At 47.7% G+C, this 22,889-nt stretch overlaps 1 protein-coding gene across 6 annotated transcripts in view; it reads left to right on the forward strand.

The window, feature by feature from the left end:
* The first annotated feature begins 7,728 nt into the window (after nt 1-7,728).
* LOC102689216 (EGF containing fibulin extracellular matrix protein 1) overlaps nt 7,729-22,889 on the forward strand; it is a 61,178-nt gene continuing 46,017 nt past the window's right edge. Inside the window, exons 1-4 of one of the 6 annotated variants that reach the window (XM_069179911.1) lie at nt 7,729-7,974; nt 8,683-8,773; nt 10,047-10,092; nt 11,988-12,194. In XM_069179911.1, the coding sequence (XP_069036012.1) occupies nt 7,964-7,974; nt 8,683-8,773; nt 10,047-10,092; nt 11,988-12,194 (355 nt within the window). In that variant the 5' untranslated portion in view covers nt 7,729-7,963. Of the gene's footprint in view, nt 7,975-8,066; nt 8,179-8,682; nt 8,774-10,043; nt 10,093-11,987; nt 12,195-22,889 lie in introns of those variants that run through there. The other 5 variants (XM_069179910.1, XM_069179912.1, XM_069179914.1 and 2 more) reach the window with 5 other exon arrangements.

Raw genomic sequence — 22,889 nt, forward strand, 5'->3', positions numbered from 1 at the left:
GACCTCCCACTCTCTGATCTCTGCCCCAAGAGCTGAAACAGGTCTTGTCTTCAACTGATTGCATTAATCTCAGGTATTATGAAGGAAATTTTGTTACAAGACCAGCAAAAACATAACACTGTACTTACTGTGCCAAACTTTAGAATTTTAATGCTCCTTTACATTATTAGTGAAACATAACAATTCAGCATATATTTCTCTACTATGAACTGAATTACGACTTTCTTTTTTGCCATTTCAGTGAATTGTTCTATGGCACAAACGTCAAACTTTTTCTTACTGAAAAACAGGTTAAATCCTCGAGCCCATATAGATTTCCTCTCGCCTCCCTGGGACATGCTGACTGGGTTAGTCAGTGGCTTGAATTTGTACTGGTGTGCATGCAGATATGTGGAGGGTGCATGTATACGACGTGTGGGGTGTGTGCCTGTGTATGTGTGTATATAAGTGTGTGGGGTATGTGTGCCTGTGTATATAATTGTGAGGGGTGTGTGTGCCTGTGTATGTGTGTATATAAGTGTGTGGGGTATGTGTGCCTGTGTATATAATTGTGAGGGGTGTGTGTGCCTGTGTATGAGGGTATATAAGTGTGTGTGGCTGTGTATGTGTGTGTATAAGTGTGTGGGGTGTGTGTGCCTGTGTATATAATTGTGAGGGGTGTGTGTGCCTGTGTATGTGTGTATATAAGTGTGTGGGGTATGTGTGCCTGTGTATATAATTGTGAGGGGTGTGTGTGCCTGTGTATGTGTGTATATAAGTGTGTGGGGTTTGTGTGCCTGTGTATGTGTGTATATAAGTGTGTGTGGGGTTTGTGTGCCTGTGTATGTGGGTATATAAGTGTGTGGGGTTTGTGTGCCTGTGTATGTGTGTATATAAGTGTGTGTGGGGTTTGTGTGCCTGTGTATGTGTGTATATAAGTGTGTGGGGTTTGTGTGCTTGTGTATGTGTGTATATAAGTTTGTGGGGGGTATGTGTGTATGCGTGTATATAAGTGTGTTAGGGGTGTGTGCCTGTGCATCTGTATATAAGTGTGTGTATCTGTGTATAGAAGTGTGTGGGGGGGTGTGTGCCTGTGTATGTGTGTATATATGTGTGTGTGCCTGTGTATGTGTGTATATACGTTTGTGGGGGGTATGTGCGTGTGTATATAAGTGTGTGGGGTGTGTGTGCCTGTGTGTGTATATATAAGTGTGTGGGGTGTGTGTGCCTGTGTATGTGTGTATATAAGTGTGTGGGGTGTGTGTGCCTGTGTATGTGTGTATATAAGTGTGTGTGGCTGTGTGTGTGTATATATGTGTGTGAGGTGCGTGTGCCTATGTATGTGTGTATATACGTTTGTGGGGGGTATGTGCGTGTGTATATAAGTGTGTGGGGTGTGTGTGCCTGTGTGTGTATATATAAGTGTGTGGGGTGTGTGTGCCTGTGTATGTGTGTATATAAGTGCGTGAGGGGTGTGTGCCTGTGTATGTGTGTATATAAGTGTGTGAGGGGTGTGTGTATATAAGTGTGTGTGGGGTGTGTGTGTATAAAAGTGTGGGGTGTGTGTGTATATAAGTGTGTGAGGGGTGTGTGTCTGTATATAAGTGTGGGTGTGTGTGTGTATATATAAGTGTGTGTGGGGTGTGTGTGTATATATAAGTGTGTGTGTGTGTGTGTATATATAAGTGTGTGTGTGTGTATATAAGTGTGTGTGGGGTGTGTGTGTATATAAGTGTGGGTGTGTGTGTGTATATAAGTGTGTGTGGGGTGTGTGTGTATATAAGTGTGTGTGGGGTGTGTGTATATAAGTGTGTGTGGGGTGTGTGTGTGTATATAAGTGTGTGTGGGGTGTGTGTCTGTATATAAGTGTGTGTGGGGTGTGTGTGTGTATATAAGTGTGTGTGGGGTGTGTGTATATAAGTGTGTGTGGGGTGTGTGTATATAAGTGTGTGTGGGGTGTGTGTATATAATTGTGTGTGGGTGTGTGTGTATATAAGTGTGTGTGGGGTGTGTGTATATAAGTGTGGGTGTGTGTGTATATAAATGTGTGTGTGGTGTGTGTGTATATAAGTGTGTGTGGGGGGTGTGTGTGTATATAAGTGTGTGTGTGGGGTGTGTGTGTATATAAGTGTGTGTGGGGTGTGTGTGTGTATATAAGTGTGTGTGGGGTGTGTGTGTGTATATAAGTGTGTGTGGGGTGTGTGTGTATATAAGTGTGTGTGGGGTGTGTGTGTGTGTATAAGTGTGTGTGGGGTGTGTGTATATAAGTGTGTGTGGGGTGTGTGTATATACGTGTGTGTGGGGTGTGTGTGGGGGGTGTGTGTGTATAAGTGTGTGTGGGGTGTGTGTATATAAGTGTGTGTGGGGTGTGTGTGTATATAAGTGTGGGTGTGTGTGTATATAAGTGTGTGTGGGGTGTGTGTGTGTATATAAGTGTGTGTGGGGTGTGTGTGGGGTGTGTGTGTGTATATAAGTGTGTGTGGGGTGTGTGTATATAAGTGTGTGTGGGGTGTGTGTGTGTATATAAGTGTGTGTGGGGTGTGTGTGTGTATATAAGTGTGTGTGGGGTGTGTGTATATAAGTGTGTGTGGGTGTGTGTGTGTATATAAGTGTGTGTGGGGTGTGTGTGTGGGGTGTGTGTATATAAGTGTGTGTGGGATGTGTGTATATAAGTGTGTGTGGGGTGTGTGTGTGTATAAGTGTGTGTGGGGTGTGTGTGTATAAGTGTGTGGGTGTGTGTGTGTGTATAAGTGTGTGTGGGGTGTGTGTGTGGGGTGTGTGTATATAAGTGTGTGTGGGGTGTGTGTGTATAAGTGTGTGGGTGTGTGTGTGTGTATAAGTGTGTGTGGGGTGTGTGTGTGGGGTGTGTGTGTGTGTATAAGTGTGTGTGGGGTGTGTGTGTGGGGTGTGTGTGTGTGTATAAGTGTGTGTGGGGTGTGTGTGTGGGGTGTGTGTATATATCCTACACAGGACACCGTCCTGCCTTTCTGGCTGTTTGGTCTCCCCTTTGTTGAAATGCTCCACAGTGAACCAGCGTTTGATGATCAGGAATAGATGATTTTATCATAAGAAATGTTTAAAATACATTCAAATGGAATTTAGACCTCATCAGTCGTGAATATTACATATTTTTGAAGTCCATGCAGGGGAGTGAATAATTTGCCTAGGTCTAGTTCAGACCAGGGGAGTGCAGTGCTCGTCCACAGGCATGGGAAGGCCAGACAGAAGGCATGTGGCTACAACAGCACTGTGACTGTGGGTAGTGATTATCAAACCACTAGCAACCCTGACAGGAAAGTGTCTTTCATACTCGCTGTTGAATCGCAAGCAGGAGGCTGCAGTGAGTCAAAAAGACGGAGCGTTTCCGTCCAGTTCTCCTGAATCCAGCTACGACGATACAGGCACCAAGTCAGCTTCGCATCAGGTCCCTGCCGTCGTGCGGGATCTCCTCCCTTTATCGTGCGCTGGGAACGAAAAGCAGATGAAGAGTGCCGCCTTGTGGTCAGCCCTGCGCACTTCACAGCCCCGCTGTGAGCTGACGAGGTCCGAGCCCTGGGCGCCGTGTTCCTTTTCCCCGAGCCGAGCAGCTCACCGCAAACCCGACATCACAGGTTCAACTCGCAAATACTGGCGGATTGTCGGCGACACCACTGAATGGTAAATAGATTAGGATAACTTTTTTAAGAGCCTTTGCGCTGGCTTATGACCCATCACAGAGAGTAGATAATGTATTTTTTCATCCAGCACTGTACGATGCAGAGATCTAACTCTGGCCTAGGGCCGTTACCGTTGACCTGGCTTGAGGGAAGTTAAAGAGACACCTGCTTTGGTAGGTGACACTTCAAGAATAGCTGAAAGGTGGGATAAAGTAATCAGGAATAGCCGTTGGGCTAATCAGGGAAATCATCGCTCTTAAACTCTCTTTAATTGTAATCACATGGCCGGACTACAAAACCCTCTGTAACTGTTGCAATTTGTGGCATCCTGTGTGTGTGTCTCCGTCACCATTTCCCGGAAATGTCCATTTTCGTTGTAATTAAACTTACCTCAAACTGCGCTGTGACTCCTTGCATCCCTACGATGTATTGGCTAAATGCTACAGCAACAGCTGTTCTTCTTTGTGAACTGGGCCCCTACAGTCCGAACATAAGCAGCACAAGTCAGGGGAGCAGAGCAGAGCAGAGCGCCGGGGGGGTAGTTGTTAGTGTCGCAGGTCGTAGTTTCTCTGAATCGATGCGTGCATTCGTGTGTGAGAGAGAAGAACCCGGCCGTGCTGCATCAACACGATCCTGCAAAGTCTGAAACAAGCGGGTACAAGCAGTGGACGGAAAACTACTTACATTTGCAGCTTCGGTTCGTTCGTATTCCTGCATAAGCTGTTTCCATCTTAATAATGGACCTTGAAAGTAATATACTAAACAGACCTTCAGAGACTTTTCTGTATTCTCCACTTACTGAAGCAGCAGGTTTGGAATGCAGGTTTCGTTCACATGTTGTAATGCAAAATAATAAAAAAGATCACATGTGTTCCAAGGTGTGTATCGGTTTTCAATAAATTATGTGTGATGCCATGTAAGATATTTAACCTCACCACAGAGTGACAGACCCCCGGTTCGTTTAGCACATCTGTCATTGGGGGGATTATCAATGCAGAAACCTGAAACTGGGGATAGAGCAGCTCAGCGAGAAACAAGAAACAAGAAGCAGAGAGTGATTTTAATAACTTTGTCACCCAGAGGCTGTTTTCCTCTGAATGTGCACTAATGTACATAACAGATTTTTTGTAAGCAGTCTGCCATCCGCACAAACTGACAGCAGATAAGACAGGGGCTTCTGAAGAAAAAAACAGCTCCTATATTGGTGGTTTAATATCATATATCATGTCTTGATACTTTTGCCAACACCTCAAGGCAAAGAGGAGCAGACTCAGCTCAGGTCTCGAAGAAGCAGCAGAAAGCTTCTGCACCAGTGAAGACGTACAGATTCCAGACAGGGCTTGTGACTCATGTCCCTGCACTCAGTGACTTCTGTTCCTCTCTCCAGCTCGGCTCTCGGACAGCCAGCTGAAGTGATCTGTTAAAAGTGGAGTTTAACCAGTTTAACCCTTTGCAGAGACTCCCCAGAGTCCTACTCTTTGTGCTCGAGTCCTGCTCACATCCTGCTCATATCTGCTCACGTCCTGCTCACGTCCTACATGAGTCCTGCTCCACTCCTGCTCACGTCCTGCATGAGTTCTACATGAGTCCTGCTCACGTCCTGCTCACTTCCTGCTCCACTCCTGCTCCACTCCTGCTCATGTCCTGCTCAAGTCCTGCTCAACTCCTGCTCGAGTCCTGCTCAAGTCCTGCTCACGTCCTGCTAACGTCCTCCTCAACTCCTACTCATGTCCTGCTCAAGTCCTGCTCAACTCCTGCTCACATCCTGCACGAGTCCTGCTTGCATCCTGCTCCACTCCTGCTCAACTCCTGCTCACGTCCTGTTCAACTCCTGCTAAACTCTGCTCAACTCCTGCTCAGGTCCTGTTCAACTCCTGCTAAACTCTGCTCAACTCCTGCTCACATCCTGCTTGAGTCCTGCTCACGTCCTGCTAACGTCCTCCTCAACTCCTGCTCAAGTCCTGCTCAAGTCAGAGCTGGATCCAGATCCAGATCCCGAACCACAACCAGAACCGGAGCAGGATTCACACCCAGAGCCAGAGCCAGATCCAGATCCAGATCCACAACTTGAGTCGGATCCGGTTCCAGTTCAGTTCCAGATCCAGTACCTGAGCCGGTTCCAGATCCAGATCCAGTACCTGAGCCGGTTCCACCCACACACAGAGAGCCGCTCCTGGAGCTGCTGGCTCCCTCTCTCTCCAGCCAGGGGCCGACGGACCACAGTGCCAGGAGCGGGACATATGGCCGAAACGCCACTGCCCGGAAACCCTCGCGGTGTGGGCCCTGCAGACTGGGTCTGGGGGTAGGGGTTCCCCACTGCACCCTGGAGCGCCTGTCGCGCCGCGGAACTGGGCAGAGCCGGGAAACCAGTCCGGAGGAGACAGAGCCAGAACCCAACACTCCACTGGACCGCCAGTTCGTAATCCAATCAGTTCCAAACAGGGATTTATTATTTATTTTTCTCATGTCAACCACCGTGTAAATCTGGAGAAAAGAACGAGCATGATTACAAATCTGTTAATCCGGGGAATCTCAGACATAAGAGAAACGAGCCAAAAACGTTACCCTCTCACAATGTGCCGTGTGAAAAAACACGAAATATTAATCTCTTTAAATCTTACGTGTGTCTAACAAAAATTGTCACAAATATGTTTTTGCTCCAGGAAAAGGTGTAATTGGTATCCTGAATAAAACAACAACCTGTCGGATTTGATGTAATCGCAGTCTGGTGAACAACAGGCAGGTGAAGAGCACACGCCGGTTTGAAAGGAGCTCGCAGAGAGTTCCCTGGTGACTATATTTACTGTGACACTGGCTCCACGGATCCACAATGGTTTAGTATAGTCCAGTCATTTAAATTCATAATGTTTGATAAACAGTAACATTATATCGCTAAGGTAGACATCGAATAGCGACCTGATCGATCGACCAGTTTGTGGTTTACTGTATCTGCTGTGTACTCTGACGAATTTCACCACAACATCCGGGTAATATTTTAACAGATGTAACTGTGGGGTCACAACAGACCCAGTCGATATCAGCCTGAGGGGTGATGGCTTCAAAGCCGGTATTCTCTTCCGGGATGCAGTCTTGTAAATGTTTATCAGATTATATCGAGATCGAAAACACGGTGACCGCCTTGTGTTTTAAAAAAACTTTATTCTGGAACATAATTTAAAGAATAAAAATACAATTTGTTTATAAGTGAATATTGATGTTAAATTACAAGCTAGCCTGCAACGCCAGCAAAGTGGTATTTGTTCAGTTAATATACTTACAATACATTATGTACGCATATATACGAGAACGACAGGACAGCACCGCATCTGGAAAACTGTAATAACTGTTCTATCATCTCAGGAGCAATCCTCATCCAGCCAAGACGTACGTCAACTCTCCTCTGAGCCTTAAGATAAACTTCCCAGCCGAACTGTTCCGTCCGGTCCAGCTCAGCGCCGGGGAGACCCCAGACTCACTTCAAAAACACAAGGTGTCTCAGCGGCAGAAACCTCTGCGTCTTCAGCGAGGGACCCCTCTGCGTGTTGTCGTTTGCACAAATTCTTGGATTTTACTTAACAAAACCTGAAAGACTAACGCAGCTAACAGCTCACTTGACATTCTGTCGTGTCACGTCTGCGCAAATAATTAATCTAAGTCACCGGTGTACCAATGTTGTTTCCTCAGCAAGTGTATCAAATGCAGTTAGTTGCACTTTCTTTTCTAGGATCACTGACCACAGTTCATGACCACTTTATTTGTAATGGTTTAACTCATTTCAAAGCAGGGTTTGAACAAACATTTCTTTACCTCCATTCCGTCTCCTGTTGCTCATTTCTCCTAATGCCGGTTATAACTTTGTGTCGATACTCATTATTTAATCATAGCAGTTTTTCTTTTCTTTCTCCGAAAGAAAAAAAAATCAAATCCATTGCATTTACTAAATATCTGAAACATTTGCGTAACGGTCTTACAACTCACAGTGCCCCACTTTCAGCCAGCAGCGCAGAGGCGACGGCAGGGGGCGCCCCACCCTGCCTTCCGCGCCGCAGGGCTCGGGGCGATCAAGAAGACGATAGAAATGAAGCGCACAGAGATCCCCCTGTGCTCGCCGCTGCGTGTGCGACCTGCGGGAAGCGCCGCCCCCTGCATTCCACTGCCGCCGCGCGCTCGCCGCGATTGTAGTCGGTATTAAACCCCGCGAGCTGCCGCCGCCAGTTACTCTACCATGCGGAGCGCCGCGAGCCGCAGGTCCGCCGCCGCGTGAAGCACGTGAATCACCCGCCGGGCCACCGCGCGTCCTGAAGCCTGCGTCCCCCGCGGACAGGAGGATGTCCCCCAGGTAGGGAGGGGCGCGCTCCCCCCTGACCACCCCCCCCCCACCCCGGTGCGCCGCTGTCGGCTCTCACCTGCCCGGCGCGCGGACTCTCCGGTTGCACGCGGCACCTGCGCGGACGCTCCGCATCCTGGACTCGTGTCGTTTCGAGGCGCCGCAAGACACTGACAGTAAACGTGCTCGCGTGTCCATCGCCGAGAGCCGCGACACGTAAATAACTTGATGATGACTAATCTACTTCAGTGCAGCACTGTTTCTGATTGTGTCTTAACGCTGGGATGTCGCTGTTTCAGAACAGAATAATAAGTGATCAGACTTGTTGTACAATGTGCAAATATGTTGCATTACCGCCGATGCCATGCTGTATGTTCATGAGTACAAGCAGTATCTTTACAGTATCTTTAGAATCTGTTTCCACTGATGTGAGAGCAAGCCCTGATCGCTGAGCGGTAGCGCTTGATCAGAGCGTCCCGAGCGCACGGAGGGTCTTCTGACTGCAGACGCAAGCAAGCTGCTGCCTCCCAGTATTTCAAGTTTAGCTGGATACTGGCCAATAAAAACAGAGCCAGTCCGCTGGGAGAAGTTCACACTTGCTCAACAATTCGACTACTGATGTAATTATTGGTGTGTAAATTGTGTTCATCGTCAGGGGGAAACGCTACGAGCGAAAAACATCGCAATTTAACTTCTCTCCGTATCCACTCTCTTTTCAAGACGATTCACAATGCTGAGAGCCTGTTTGTACCTGAGCGTCTTTGTCAGATGCGCTGTTTCCCAAGATGTGGAAGAGACCGTCACCTACACGGTAAGTCTCGCAGGGGCGCGCTCGTGCATGCGTGCGCGGGCGAGCGGGCGCGGGGGGGGGGGGGCGAGAAGGCGGGGAGGCGCGCGCAGCCAGCGTCGCACCTGTCCCGCGGTCACCTGGGCGGGAGCCGATCCACGCGCCAGCCAGGTCCCGCAGGGCGGGCAGTGCGCGTCTCGGGGCTGAGTGAAGGTCCTGAGATATGTTTAACGAAGCCTAAATAGTCATCCTTGAACTGACGGTGCGAAATGTGAGGCAGAACTTTCTTTTTTCAACGCAGGGGGTTTGTTGTATTTGTAAATCTTTGTTTTAAATCCTGGACTGGACTGTTCCCGGCAGGAATGATCTACTTGAGTTACGTTTTGTGAAGATGCCCAGAGCCCCAGAGCCCCAGAGTCCAGAGTCCAGAGTCCAGAACCCAGAGAGAGCCCAGAGCCCAGAGCCCCAGAGTCCAGAGTCCAGAGTCCAGAGTCCAGAGCCCAGAGTCCAGAGCCCAGAGCCCCAGAGAGAGTCCAGAGCCCAGAGCCCAGAGTCCAGAGCCCAGAGCCCCAGAGAGAGCCCAGAGCCCCAGAGCCCCAGAGCCCCAGAGTCCAGAGCCCCAGAGTCCAGAGCCCCAGAGCCCAGAGAGAGCCCAGAGTCCAGAGTCCAGAGCCCAGAGAGAGTCCAGAGTCCAGAGCCCCAGAGCCCCAGAGCCCCAGAGCCCCAGAGCCCAGAGTCCAGAGCCCAGAGTCCAGAGTCCAGAGTCCAGAGCCCCAGAGCCCCAGAGCCCCAGAGTCCAGAGTCCAGAGTCCAGAGCCCCAGAGTCCAGAGCCCCAGAGCCCAGAGCCCCAGAGTCCAGAGCCCCAGAGAGAGCCCAGAGCCCCAGAGCCCCAGAGCCCCAGAGTCCAGAGTCCAGAGTCCAGAGTCCAGAGCCCCAGAGAGAGCCCAGAGCCCAAAGGTTTGAAATATTGAAAGTCTAAAAGGTTTAGTTCAGGCTCTGTTCCATTTTGAAATCCGGAGTGTTCCGTTTTTGTTTTTCTGTTGCAGCAGCGAAAACCGAAAGAATCGTCTCTTACCTTGTTTACAGGCGGGCTCGGCGTCGTCGCTTGATGCAACAGCATCCAAACCCAGTGCACACCAGGATATCCTCTGCCTTCAGACACCCCGCTGCACTGATCTTAATCCTAAAAAAAACATGAGCTTTCTATGTAATAAAGTTAAGAAGGTTTAAAGCTCCTGCTTGATGCCTTCTGGGCCAGCGAAGTGAACGCTCACTCTCTCCTCTCGCCCACAGCAGTGTACCGACGGCTACGAGTTCGATCCCGTGCGACAGCAGTGCAAAGGTGAGTCACAGAGCCGACAGGCTGAGTGCTGCTGCTGCTTCTGGTGTCTCTCTCACACTCGGACTGCAGCTGGGTACTGTGTTTCTTTTAAAGGGGAACTGCAGTCCCAATTTCTCAGACCAGTTATTAAATCTCAGTACCAAAATGATTTCATCGACGGTATCAGAAATCGTTTACACGTTTTGAATTCAGCACAAGATAGTGAACTTTGTGAAAGTACTGTATTTCGCCATGCTGTCGCAAACCCCTCGTCTCGCCACAGGTGAGAGCAAGAGTTTGCGAGAATTATGATGTGAGGCGGCCCTTCCTGCTCACTAGTCCCTGTAATGACTGATGTACTGTGGTGTAGAGCGAATAAGTACAGGTTGTGCAGCAGATATTTCCCCACATAAATGTTCCAATGTGATCTGCATGCAGAGTTAACAAGTAAGTAGTATTTGTCTGCAAAACCGTCTCGAAGTCGAGAGCAGTTTTTCTATTGGATTAAAAGAGATGGATTCACAAGCCTGCCTGTTTAAAATGTCAAAGGGCTGCTTCAACTCATCAGAAGTTTTGTTGCCTCATTGTGAATCGCAGAACATAGTGCTTCGCATACCTGGAAACGTCCTCTATGTTGTGATGTAAATTGGACGTTTTACATGCTACTGTGTATTTTACTTTCATTGCAGTTTAATATGCACTCATCCGTGCTGATTCTTTCTAACCCCGGAATATAAAAATAGGGTTGCAGTTCCCCTTTAAGTTTGACAAAAAGAAACTGTCCAACACTTACAGTACTGGTGTGATTAGACAGAGGGGTTGAGAAAAGGGGTGTGTGGGGTACCCTAGTCAGAGCCCCGTGTTCAGAGCGCTGAGGAGGTTGTCTTCTCTCCTGACCTTGTGGTTCTGAACTCCTTTCGGAGATCCAGTTCAGGTAAACAGTGATAATACAAACTCTGGGAAGGGCTTGTTGAATTTGAATTCTGCTCTTTTCCCTCTGCGGTCCACGTACGCCCAGGTAGGTTTGTGATCATGGGTTTGCTTTAGTGCAGCATGGTTTCACACGCTTCCTGTCCATCCAGACAGCAAAAAATATCGTCGATCCTCACCTCTTTCGGGACAGCCCGTCACTATCGGTCTGCTAGCATCACGAAATAAGTTCACCTCCCAGTTCGGCTCTCAGGCTAGTAGTCTGGCTCTTCACTGTCAGAATGGGCTGTCTGGGCTCCTGAGTGGTGCCGCCAGGGTTCGAGCGCAGGCTGCCCTGTCTGGGCTGTGTCATTAGCTGACTGGAGATGCACTATGGGCCCGGGACCACTGTGGCATCCTGACGTCAGTGGGTGGCACATGGCTGACCAGTCAGTCCTAACTGTGCCCTGAGCATGCTGGGAATCGCGCGGGGGCGGAGGCTGTGACAGGTGTACGCGCTGGAGGACAGCAAGAAAGGTCCACACCACCCACCCCATGCTGGACTGAGAGTCTAAATAAAACAAGCTGATGAATTACCGCCAATTCCAGATTATGGCAAGGGAAATATCGGGCCTTGCAAAATGCGAAAACGGCTGAGTTTGGCTGTATTTCAGAACGGCTTGGTTTTTAAACCAAGCCCTAAGCCTGAGTGTTTAGTGACACGGCGTCCATCAGCGCCTGGGATCGATCCTCCCTGCTCTCTCAGGACCAGCCTGAGGTCTGTCCTCGGTGCTCAATTTGTTATCTTCCTCACAAGCTGCAAGGGACAGTCCTAGAGTAGCTCCAGAATTCAGCTGTTAGTCCTTCTTCAGATGGTGCCCTTGGAAAGTCTAGACACTTGTGAGAGAGCACTTGCCAGGTCTGAATGACCCCTCGTACACCCCGAGAAGGCGATGTCCGCAGACCGACCGGGCGCCTGTAACCCTCCTCCCCCTGCCCTGTTGCAGACATCGATGAGTGCTCCACGGTGTCGGACGCCTGCAAGGGGGGGATGAAGTGTGTGAACCACTACGGGGGCTACCTGTGCCTCCCCAAGACCGCGCAGATCTTCACCGAGCCCCCGCCGCCCGCGCCGACCCCTCACCGGGAGGTCCTGCACAGACACATGCGCTGCGCCCCCGGCTTCGCCCCGGACGAGCAGAACTACTGCAGAGGTGAGGCCTTCACGCCCGCGGGCAGCGGGGCGCGTCACGGCTGCCGCGACCCCTGGGGCGTGGGCGCCCCGCTAAACACGCCCCAGCACGCCCGAGCAGCAGGCCGCATGCTGGCGGGAATCGCAGAGCCACCATCCCATCTTCTAGTCTAGAGTCTGAGCCCAGGGACAGTCGCACACAAGTGATGGCCAGTCATTGGTATCTAGTAGCCAATTGATCCACCGATGTCACCCAGCTGGTGTTGTACTTGGTTCAAAAACATTTCATTTTTCAAAAACTGCAACTTGTTTTTTTTTCAACCAGTGTTAATTGTTCTTTTCGGACCACTGTAGAAATGGCTTCGTACATCAGCGCAGGGAGTCATGTGAATGACTTGTTCTTGAACACATTTATACAATCAAGGACACGCATTCTTAGCCTGCATTCGTTTCTGGCTTCTGTGCTGGCGAGCTGTGCTTTAGAGTTCCTGATTTCTCCCTATTCTAGCTGAGCCCATCCTGGTATCTGCTACACAGTACAACAGCCTGGGACTCCTCTGACACACAGATGGCGTAGATAATGTCACCTTCCCGTTGGAATGAGAAGTTTCATGGAGTCAGTTTGAAACACTGTCGCGATTGGCCTGCGATTGCATGAAGGGAAACTCTTCTGTTCCTGGATGGGTGCGGACCTACAGGTTCCTACAGCTTCTAGGCTCAAGTCACGAGTGCTGTAACTGGTGGCTGATGTTTAAGGTTTGGGAGATTGTTTAATGTCAGTGTTTCTCCTCCCTGTTTTTTGGTCCGTCTTAAAAAGAAAGTGAGAGTGGGGCCCCAGGTTACCTGCTCTTGAGTGTGAAGAAGCGTGTGGTTTAATCTTTTCACAGAGGATTTCTGAAGGAAAGCTCTATGTCCTTTAGCCAAGTCATGAAAGCTGTCCACGGTAGTGGTTTTCAGAACTATGGAATGTGAATTGTAAAGCTAGTTCATGAATTTTGCTGCATTCATGAGATGGTCAGTGTTTCTTTCCGTCCTGCTGTAAAGAAACGTTGCACTGCATGAAAGGAAAGAAAAACACCACACTGCCCTCAAAGCTCACCAGGTCTCAGCCACCCTCCAGTCTCCCTAAAGCACATGATGTGTTAACTGTGTCGTTACCCCATGGGCCTGAGACACAGTTAGCAGACTGGCAAGGCCATTCTAAGGTCCAGAGGAGAGCTGAGTTGGGATTAGAGAGCTTGGGAGCTCCTGGCAACCTATCTTAATTCTCTCTCCTCTGCGCGTGCTGGACAGGAAAGGTAACAGCTCTGCAGTTTTAATGGCGAGCCTGAGCCAGGGGGTAGTGTAAATCCAGGAGCTGGTAACAGGTGTGACCTGCCCACACAGTACAGTATTCTGAGAGTGGCCTGTCACATCACAGTGAGTCTGAGGTGGTGCTGCCGGTCTGCCGGGTCCCCTGAGTCAGAAGATCAGCCTTGTGGCCACATGGCTCGGAGGCTCTGTTGGGTTGAGATTCGTCAGAGAGGACAGAGGTCCAGGATCAAACAGCAGGATGGGCTACATCACTGCAACTTTTACCACTCGGAGACAGAGACTGTTCCCCACTCTTCCAGTCACTGGGGTGGTACTGCAGTGCAGGCTGTGTCTCTCTCTGGCTCCTGCCTCTGAGCCTGCGTGAGGGGAGAGCCCACAGGGACAGACAGACAGCAGCTTCAAGGACAGGACCACCGCACACTGTGGGAGCTGGACCTGAAAGTGAGTGTTGTGGAACTTTAAACTCAGAAATTCAACATCTTCAGCATGTCAACATGGCTAAAAAACCCAGCCACCGATTTCAATAGCTGCAGGGTTGTGTGGTGATGTGTAACACTGTTTCTCAGAGGTCTGCTGCTTCGATCACATAGTTCTGAAGCTGTTGTCCCATCTGTGAGATGGCAAGGGACCAAACATGCCACGGGCCTGACCTGATCATGCTGTTCTGCAGCATTTAGTCTTTTCGGGCTCTTGGAGCCCAAGGCCCCACTCTGAGGAGCATAAATCATCAGAAATGCATGACCGCTGAGGTACTTGCTCTCTGTGTTTGTAGTAAATATGGAGAAGCATCGTATTTGTGTTGAACCCTGGTGGAGCGTGGCCTTGGTGTGAATGGGTGGTGCCTTCTTTGGCTACCCTGGTGGCTTGCCCTCCTCGGAGAGGGTGAAAAGGGGGGTCCCCCAGGGCCAAACATCCTTCATCTTGATGACGCGCGAGGCAGTTTTGTGGGGAGTGCACCATCGCAGGAGGCTTGTGTAATCTCCCCAGCTGAGGTCACTGGACTCCGACCAGCATCCACCCTGTCCCGTGACTCCTTCTTTATTCCTGAAGCCAGCGCAGATTAGATGATCCCTTTCTCTCAACGGTTACACAACAAGGTCTTGTACAAGGGGCGGGGGGGCTCAGTTATGAGTCACCTTCAGAGCGATCAGTTCTAGCAGCTGCTTTTCCTGGTCGTTTCTGTTCTTGGACATGAGCATCTGTGTTTCGTACCTAGTTTTCTCCTGCCCTTGAGCTCTGCAGCTCATGTCCACCTGAGATCTTGGCTGATCTCGTTCGACATTAGAAATGGATTAATGAATTGGTTTCGCAAAGGGATGTTGGCTATGGACCAGCTAAAAAGCCCTTTAAAATTGACAGTCAGGAAGAAGAACTGACCGATTGTCAAGCAGAAGGCAGCGCTTCGATAAGAAGGCCAACTGAACGTAATGAGAAAATGCTGCTGAATTGGGGAAGGGACGCATGTTTATGAAATCATTACATTTACTATCAGTAAATATTAAATAGGCAGGCCAAGGTTGTGCTGCTGTTTACATGCTGTGTCTAGGTTCCGCTTGGAAATGAAATATTAAGGCTTTTAAATTCGCCACTTTAGTGAAGCAAATCAATACATTCAACCAATTCCAGTATTTCTTGTTGGCAAGTGAAGACTTAAGATCTCAATGTTATTTCAGGTGTTAGAAGAGAATAAAGGAGCTGGGGAACCCCTGTCTTGTTATGAAAGTTCTTCCTGCTGAGCACTAAGGAAAGCACAGGAGACGCCAGACAGTGGCTGAAGTGCTCTTTCCTCCGCCTTAGAAATGTTGCCCGAGTCCAGCCTTCCTCATCTGATTGAGCTGAAGGAATCAGGGGACTGTTGCAGGACTCTGTCTCCCTTCAGATGTCTCAGTCCAAGTCACGCTTCTGTAGCACGAAGTGTTGACCATGCAGCTCACAGTCCACATTCCCCTGCTGCAGGAAATCTGCGCGGCTCCTCTGTCAGATCTGTTGCCACGAGCAGGACTGCAGAGGCTCTCCGGTGACACCTGCTAGCCTGCCAGTCTGCCCAGAGATTCCCGGAGGTTTTTTTTCTTCCTAATGACCTGTCGGGGGGGGGGGGGGGTTATTTCCTCTCCTGAGTGTGGATATATCAGGCCAGCAGCCAGTTGAACAAGCGCTCGTGGTTCTGCAGTTTCTGAGGTCCTTATTTGCTTTAGAAATGTTCCTGTTGATGTACAAAAATCCTGGCCCCTCTTGTGATTTTGGACTGCGAACACCCTACACTTTTAGATGTTGTCAATGTTAAAGTATACACTTCTGAATAAAATCTTTGTCAATAACAGTGCAGTAAATTAAATGCTGTGCAACTATGCAACATTACTAAGTATAGGTGGGTAGCTGTGTCAGCATGCGTAGGCTGCAAAGGAACAAGTAATAGGTTTATTCCACAGTTTAGAAAGCAGTCTAGGTCAGCACATTTTGTATTTCTGTCTGTACGTCTACATAGGAATTCTCCAACGTCTGATTACAATTTGTTTTGAATACACACTCTATGAATGAGTATATTTACAGTAGGTTTTTGGGCTGTGGTATTTCACTACATTATTTGTGTGTAAAATGTAGTGCAGTAGTTTTCTCCGGGAAGCTCTGTCTGTTGGCCCGTTTAGTAGCGGCTGACAAATCCAGAACACTGTGCTGAAGGCAGCTTGTGCTGCTCTCGTTCCTGTCCTTTGATGCCAAGTTACACTGACTCAGGCTGCTTCCAGTAAGATATTTTTGGCCAGTGTGCAGTTTCCTCTGAAAACATGAACATTAAAAAATGCTTTGAAAAGTTCTAGAGAGCTGTTACAAGGGTTCTCTCTGCACTCTGGTGCTTTCATTGAAAAAACCTCCAGCTTTCCAGTGACATAGATCCACTTTCTTTCCACTGGATTTCTGTCTTCTTTTGTCATTGTTGTGTGATTATTCAAGGGCTTCTCAGTAATGGCCGAAGACCCATTTCTTAGATATCCTGTAATTAAGGCAGTTTTTTCTGTTTCCCATTTCTTTCACACTGATAGTTGACTAGGATATTAATACAAGTTAAATTCACGTGAGAAATGTGCAATAAATCTATGAATTATGAGACTTATTCTAACCTACGTAACTAGCATTAAATGAGTCCTACTTTTGAGTTTCCACCAAAATACAGAGGTCTTCTGAGAAGGTTTCAACATTTCAGTGATTTTAATCAGGTGTGTCAGGCGCTGAACTTTGTTTCATTGCATAAATGTTTCAGTAACGTTGCTTTCCTGAAATATTGCAGTCTCGTCCGCACGCAATGTACAATTGTGAAGCAAAAGATGTGAGTTAAGTAATTTCTTTTCTCAGGTATCTTTAAGGATGGGACTTTTGTTGATATGAAGCCCAGAAGTCGAGGGTTCTGCTCAGTTTTCTTGATGTTGTGGGTGCTGCTGTGACAGACCCGTTTGGACCCACCCCATAACTAGCAGAAACATCAGACAAAGGGGAACAGCAGTTAAACAGGACACCCAAAAAAATAACCACTTAAACTTCAAAAACACGGAGACAGCTTGATTTTTCACGAGTCTCCTAGCTCGTGTGCCTGTTGAAGTCTGCCTTTGTTGTGGCCTCATGGCTACCAGCGATAGGACACCAGCAGCCTATTACAGTTTGCTTAAGTCATTAGTTAGTAAAACATGCAGCATGACCCACTCTTTAATTGCTTGCAGATGTTTGCCTTTTCTTTCCAGTCCAGCAGCTTGACGCTCCCTGGGGGATGTGATTTCGTGTTTTTGAAATAGTATTTTATTACCCAATGTTGCGTTTAGAAACTTCGGTTCAAAACAGAACAGCACTCAGAGGACCCTTCCATGCTGACATCATGTTGGAGGCTTCTGTGTTGATATAGATGTAAATTCCCCTTGGAGTCATGACATGACACTCTAACCGCATTTATTATGCTCTGTTTGACTGGATTAAAGACTGCCTGTGCATGACTCACATTTACAGCTGTCACTGGCTGTATTACCTCCTCATGTTGTGTTTAGATAAGTCGTTTTCTTCCTGTTTTTATTCTCCAGTTTTATAGAGTTCTTCTGCTGTGTGTGCAGCAGTGAAGTCCCAGTTCGAAGGTCTGAGAGGACAGCAGGGAAGTAGGACAGGAGTACAGGTACGGTATTAGGAATGACGGGGGATGTGCCATCTGAGTAGTGTGAAACTCCCATCACCTCTTGGCCAGTTTCTCCTGGAAAATGTAGAGCTTGTGATCCAGCATTTAAAACTTATCTGTCAGAGAGCACTGATGCTGCCTCCTTTTCCTTTCATAACACTTCAGGCTAAACCATCCCTTCATCCCTGCATCCCTTCGTACTCTGTCCTGCCGGATGCTGGCACACACGTCTCCAAACTGGTTTTGTTTGCACTGCAGGGCTGTGCTCCACCACGAAACACGACGGAACTGGAGACAGCCCAGAATTCGAAGCCCTCCTTTACCCTACTGCTGCATAAGAGCTGTTGTGCTTTCCTGGTACCTTTAACCCGAACCAGTTAAATATCACACAGCGATGTGTATTATGTCTAAAACAGTATATCTTTCGAGATCTGGTCTTCAGACCGTAACATGCAGTGCTCAGCCGACTCTCCGGTAATCCTCGTCCTGGTCAACATCAGAGATTAATTTTTCAAGTCAAGACGTGTGCATCACTGAGATAAATAGTTCACACAACAATAGATGTTTATCTTCTCACGCAATGCATCCTGTTCCTCACAGCTGTTCCCTGTTGCTGGGCGCACAGCTTGACTGCCAACCTGTTTTTCATATATTTATTGTGATAAAGATGAAAGATTCAGATCACATTTCAGCAGATTGTTTTGCTGTCCAAGAACCTTCACAAGGACAGTATAGTGCTGTCCCTGCAACTCATCGTCCCTCACAGCATTTTAAAGACATTGTTAGAGGACAGGGGAGCAGTTTCCTTAATCAAGATTAATTCATTTACACAGAAATGCACAATCCTGGCACTGTGTGGTTCTGCGCTGTTCTGCTGGAAACTGGATTCTTCCTGATTGCAGTAATGGAAAAACAGTTGGAACCAGGACTTTATTTAAGTATCTCTGAGCTGCAAGGCTGTCGTCAGGCTTTCTTGTGTTAAAGGAGACACTTCTCCACGTCATCGCCATCCTTGGCTCCATCAGTTGGCTTGGACAACACATCAGTCAGTGTTACACTCACCGCAATTCCTTCTGTCAGGCTCGTCAGGGGGGAATCTGCCTCATCACTGAATGAAACACCACCACTCTTCTTGGATGCTGGATGTTCTCTGGTCACAGTCGAGTTTGTCTCTTGACTGTAATTCCCCAAATGGCCCCAGAGCACACAGATCATTTTCATTTTCTTGCAGACAGAGAGCTACAGCCGTTTGGCTAATGAGCGGGTTATTTCTTCCTGGAGCCTCTCGTATCTGAGAAGATGAATCAGTTGGATGTGATGGACTGGTTTGGTGTCTGTCTTCCAGGACATGGCCCGTGTCTCACAGGGCTGGTTTCCTGGTTTCTCTGCCCTGGTCTGCTGCTTGTTGCTGCTCATTCTCACTGCAGCTTCTCAAGATCATGCCAGTAGCAACCTGGTGAACTTGGTTACTCATATCTTAAACTGTTCCTATGTTTAATTAAAACTCTGTACATATTCTTATTCAGTCCACTTTGACAAGTCTCAAGTCTCAAATGAACTGATTCAGTATCGAACACTCATGACTTGAGCTCAGTATTTTATTATCCCAAAGAACTCTATTTACACAAACATCATAGATGTACCCAATGAGCAACAGATGTAAAACATAAACTTCTACAAGCACAAGAGTGTTCAGCCTTAGTTATTTAGTTATAATAAGGTACTGCAATGTACTAAAACACAACCATACGTGTGTATCTTTATAGTGTTTATATTCCCCTTCTCATTCATCCTGAAGAAGGTTTTGTTTCATTTGGAGTCTATTAGTTTTTCTGCTGCATTTGTGCTTCAATGGGCTTTATTTAGTGCTTAGTTTGCATAAGGGCTAGACATTGACTCAGTCTTCATAAATTCATTATTGCAGAAACCTCATGGTATCAAATACTGCTTACGCGACAGCGCGCTCCTCTGAGAAATCTGGTTCTTATATTCTGCCAGGCAAGGGCGATGGCAGTGCTGAGTACCAAGAGCCAGAGGGGAGGCACACTGTGTGCAGAGATCCGCTGTGTCTCTCAGCCCACACCACATGCAACTTCACAGCCCCATGAAATCATCTCTAAAGTCTGTCACGTCTATCACGTACAATTAACACAGATGACCTTACACATTCAGATGTAGATATTTATTTGAGATTTTCAGAGCCTGGCCAGGTATGTCAATTGCAAACTCGTGTACAGTGACAACCTGGAAACCCATGAATACAGCGGGGGAAGTCCAAGTGCAGTACCTTGCTTTAGAGCACAACAGCAGCATTGCACCTGGAATTTGGACCCACCGACCTCTGGTGCAGATACCCCCGCCATATCTGCTTAAATATCATTTACAAGCTCATGAACTTGGGTGTAGAATTTCTAGGTGACATTTTCAGGAGAGCTGCTACAGCTGATGCTGTTAAGTCTTTTTGAGTGCTGTTTCTCTCTCAGCCGTACATTTTGAATTCAGGCAACATTTGGAAGGCAGCTTGGAGAGAGTCACGTGGGAATATCGTTTCTAAAGAAGATTTAAGCGTTGGAATGCAGTTTTTATACTATTGATTTTTTATTTTTTATTTAATGCTGGCTTCGTCCTTTCTGTAACTGTGATGTCCACTTTTGCCACATTAAGACAAAACAGGAAGCAAGAGCTCATCCCTCACGCAGGCCTGACTCCAAAATTCTGTCTTGATGACACTTAGCATGTGAGGAGTGGAGTCAGGAGTTTTTAATCATTTCTGACGTTTGCTTCTTTAGCACTTATTTCTGAAGCCGTTGGTTTCATATTTGTATTTATGAGTTCAATGAAAGAATGTTAATCAGCACTGACTGGCACAGGTTTGCACACCGTCTGTGAAATGTCAGGGTGAGTGGCAGAGTCACACCTGCTCAGAAGTACCAGAGAAACTGTAGAGTAATCAGTGGTTCTTGAAGTTTGCTAGGTGTTAGGATTAATTGCGGAGAACAAGTTTTCTTTTCTTATGAGGTAAAACCAGAAATTAAAGATGAACCGTGCCTTGAACATGGACAAATAGACAGCTACAGTTGCTTGGTGCCTTTTCTCTTCCTGTTGGAGCTGTTTCCTTAGTGCCTCCGTGCACAGCGCTGATCAAAACACGAAATCTGTGCGCCGATCTTCAGGATCTTCAGCACGAGGATGCCCCTCTGCACACACACAGTCCAGCACAAACCCTCCTTCCTCCGTGTGGCTCTGGCGCCTGATGTCCTCTCTGCTCTTTCCAAAGCCGAACCAACAACAGCTAAAGCAACATTCTTGAAACAAACAGGGCGCAGTCCATTCTGGTGCTCCTGAGTGCAGTAGATAGGAAATGCCTTTTGATCTGATTCTATCAGTGAAGACTCCTTGAAAAGGGAGTTTATAAACATAGCAGTCAGACTGAAAATGTGCAGTTGTTATGGTAGATAGCCCAAACTGGGCATTTTTGCATCTCACAGTTGAGAAATGTTACTTTGTTTTCATTGGTGAAGGAAACAAATGTCCAAAAGCTAAAGATTACTGCACTTCATACTTTGGAATCACCATTGATTCACTTGGTTATTCCCTGTTACTGCAGTACCTGCTATTATAGGAACTTTGTCTGAGTTTGTACGTTTTAATGCTCACAAAGGAGCAAGTCAGAAGTCCCGTTGAAAGTGTTCTGATATGGGGTATCCAGGTTTGTCTCTGAAGTTCCTGATGAGTCAGGGCTAAAATAAGACAGCTGGGACAAGCCTGCTCTTGAGCAGCACTTACCAGGTTTCACATTTTCAGTCCACTGGCCAGTCGAGTCATGAGGCAAGTGACCGGTGGGAGTCCGATGTTGTCGCTCTGTGAATAAGAGGAATGTCCAGGTGTGACACTCGTTTTGCGTCTCGCCAGCAGTCACAAAACCAACACAAGGACATCGGCCGCTGTCGTCTCTGCCCTTCTGGGGGTGGCTTTTCTCTGGTTGTCGCAGTCCTGCTAGCTCCTCCTCATCCTTTCACTCCTCTCCTGCTGACTCTTTCTTGACACTACCCTCTTCTCCCTCTTTTGTCCTCCTTTGTGTCTCTGTACCTCTCCTGCTGGACAAGACACCTGCTGGAGATCAGCCGTCCTGGCTGTCAGGTTTAGGACAGAAACTCCTTTATAACATTGAAGGCATCTGCTACATGTGTGATGGGGGGTATTAATTATGTGTGTGAATATTAACTATCCCTTCATCCAGTCACAATGCTCCAGGATATGGAACTGTCTTCTGACTTCTGACTTTTGGTGCATGTACCGTAAAGTAAATAGTCAGCTGTTGCATGAAGAACTAATTCATTCATTCATTGCAGTTGCTGCTTTGATTTCCCACCCTAGCTCATAAGAGTGGGAAACATAATATAATGTGAAGCTTAAAACATAACGTATCAGCCCCTGATACGCCAGCGAGAGCCGCACACCCGTCACAATTGTTTCCAAAGCTCCTCCATGCCTCTTTGTAGTCTTTCCCACAAAGTGCCCTGGAGCTCTGCCCAGTGCTGCTCCATGCGGGCATGAGCCGTGAGTAGGTGGCCGCTTGCCTTTCTTTCTCCGTCTGTGGCCCCTGGGGCAGAAACAGACGAGAAACCCCGCTCTCTGCGATCTTTCGGTTACGAGCACGATGGAGCCCAAGAAAGACCTGAGCCAACAGTCATTGTTTCTGGTTTGACCTGATCTCAGTCATGAGCCTCCTGTCAAATCAGAAAGTAGCAGAAATAGTGCCATTTTATGACTCTGGGTCCTTTCGTCTCCAAGGCAGTTAAAGCACACGTTCAGGAGGTCGTGCTTTGGGAAATCCACCAGCCATCAGTGGACTCGACCCACGATCTTGCTTTTTGGAATGTGACTGCGTGTGTGAGTGAGTCGAGGGGCAGTTGAACTGTGGCCCCTGCTAAGATGTAGACGTCTCACATTTGGTTGTGTACCTCTGCACTCTCTGCATTGGAATGAACTAATTTGTAAAAATCCAAAAGAGCATTGATGTCCTTTCCTTGAAAATGTTATTAATAAACATCAGCCTGATGCGCTCATACAGCTTGGGCTTCAGGTTTGCTCCTAAAGGGTAATGGAAAGGCTTTTTAAAGTTCACAGTCTTGCAAGAGAGACAACAACATATTTGGAAAAGAGGATTGTGTATTTTAGATCATTTTTACAGAGGACAAGTTTTTCACTGGAATAAATGATATCCCACACCCTCTTTTATCTCAGATGCTA

Source organism: Lepisosteus oculatus, chromosome 17, assembly GCF_040954835.1.
Source record: "Lepisosteus oculatus isolate fLepOcu1 chromosome 17, fLepOcu1.hap2, whole genome shotgun sequence".
In the NCBI taxonomy this organism is placed as follows: domain Eukaryota; kingdom Metazoa; phylum Chordata; class Actinopteri; order Semionotiformes; family Lepisosteidae; genus Lepisosteus; species Lepisosteus oculatus.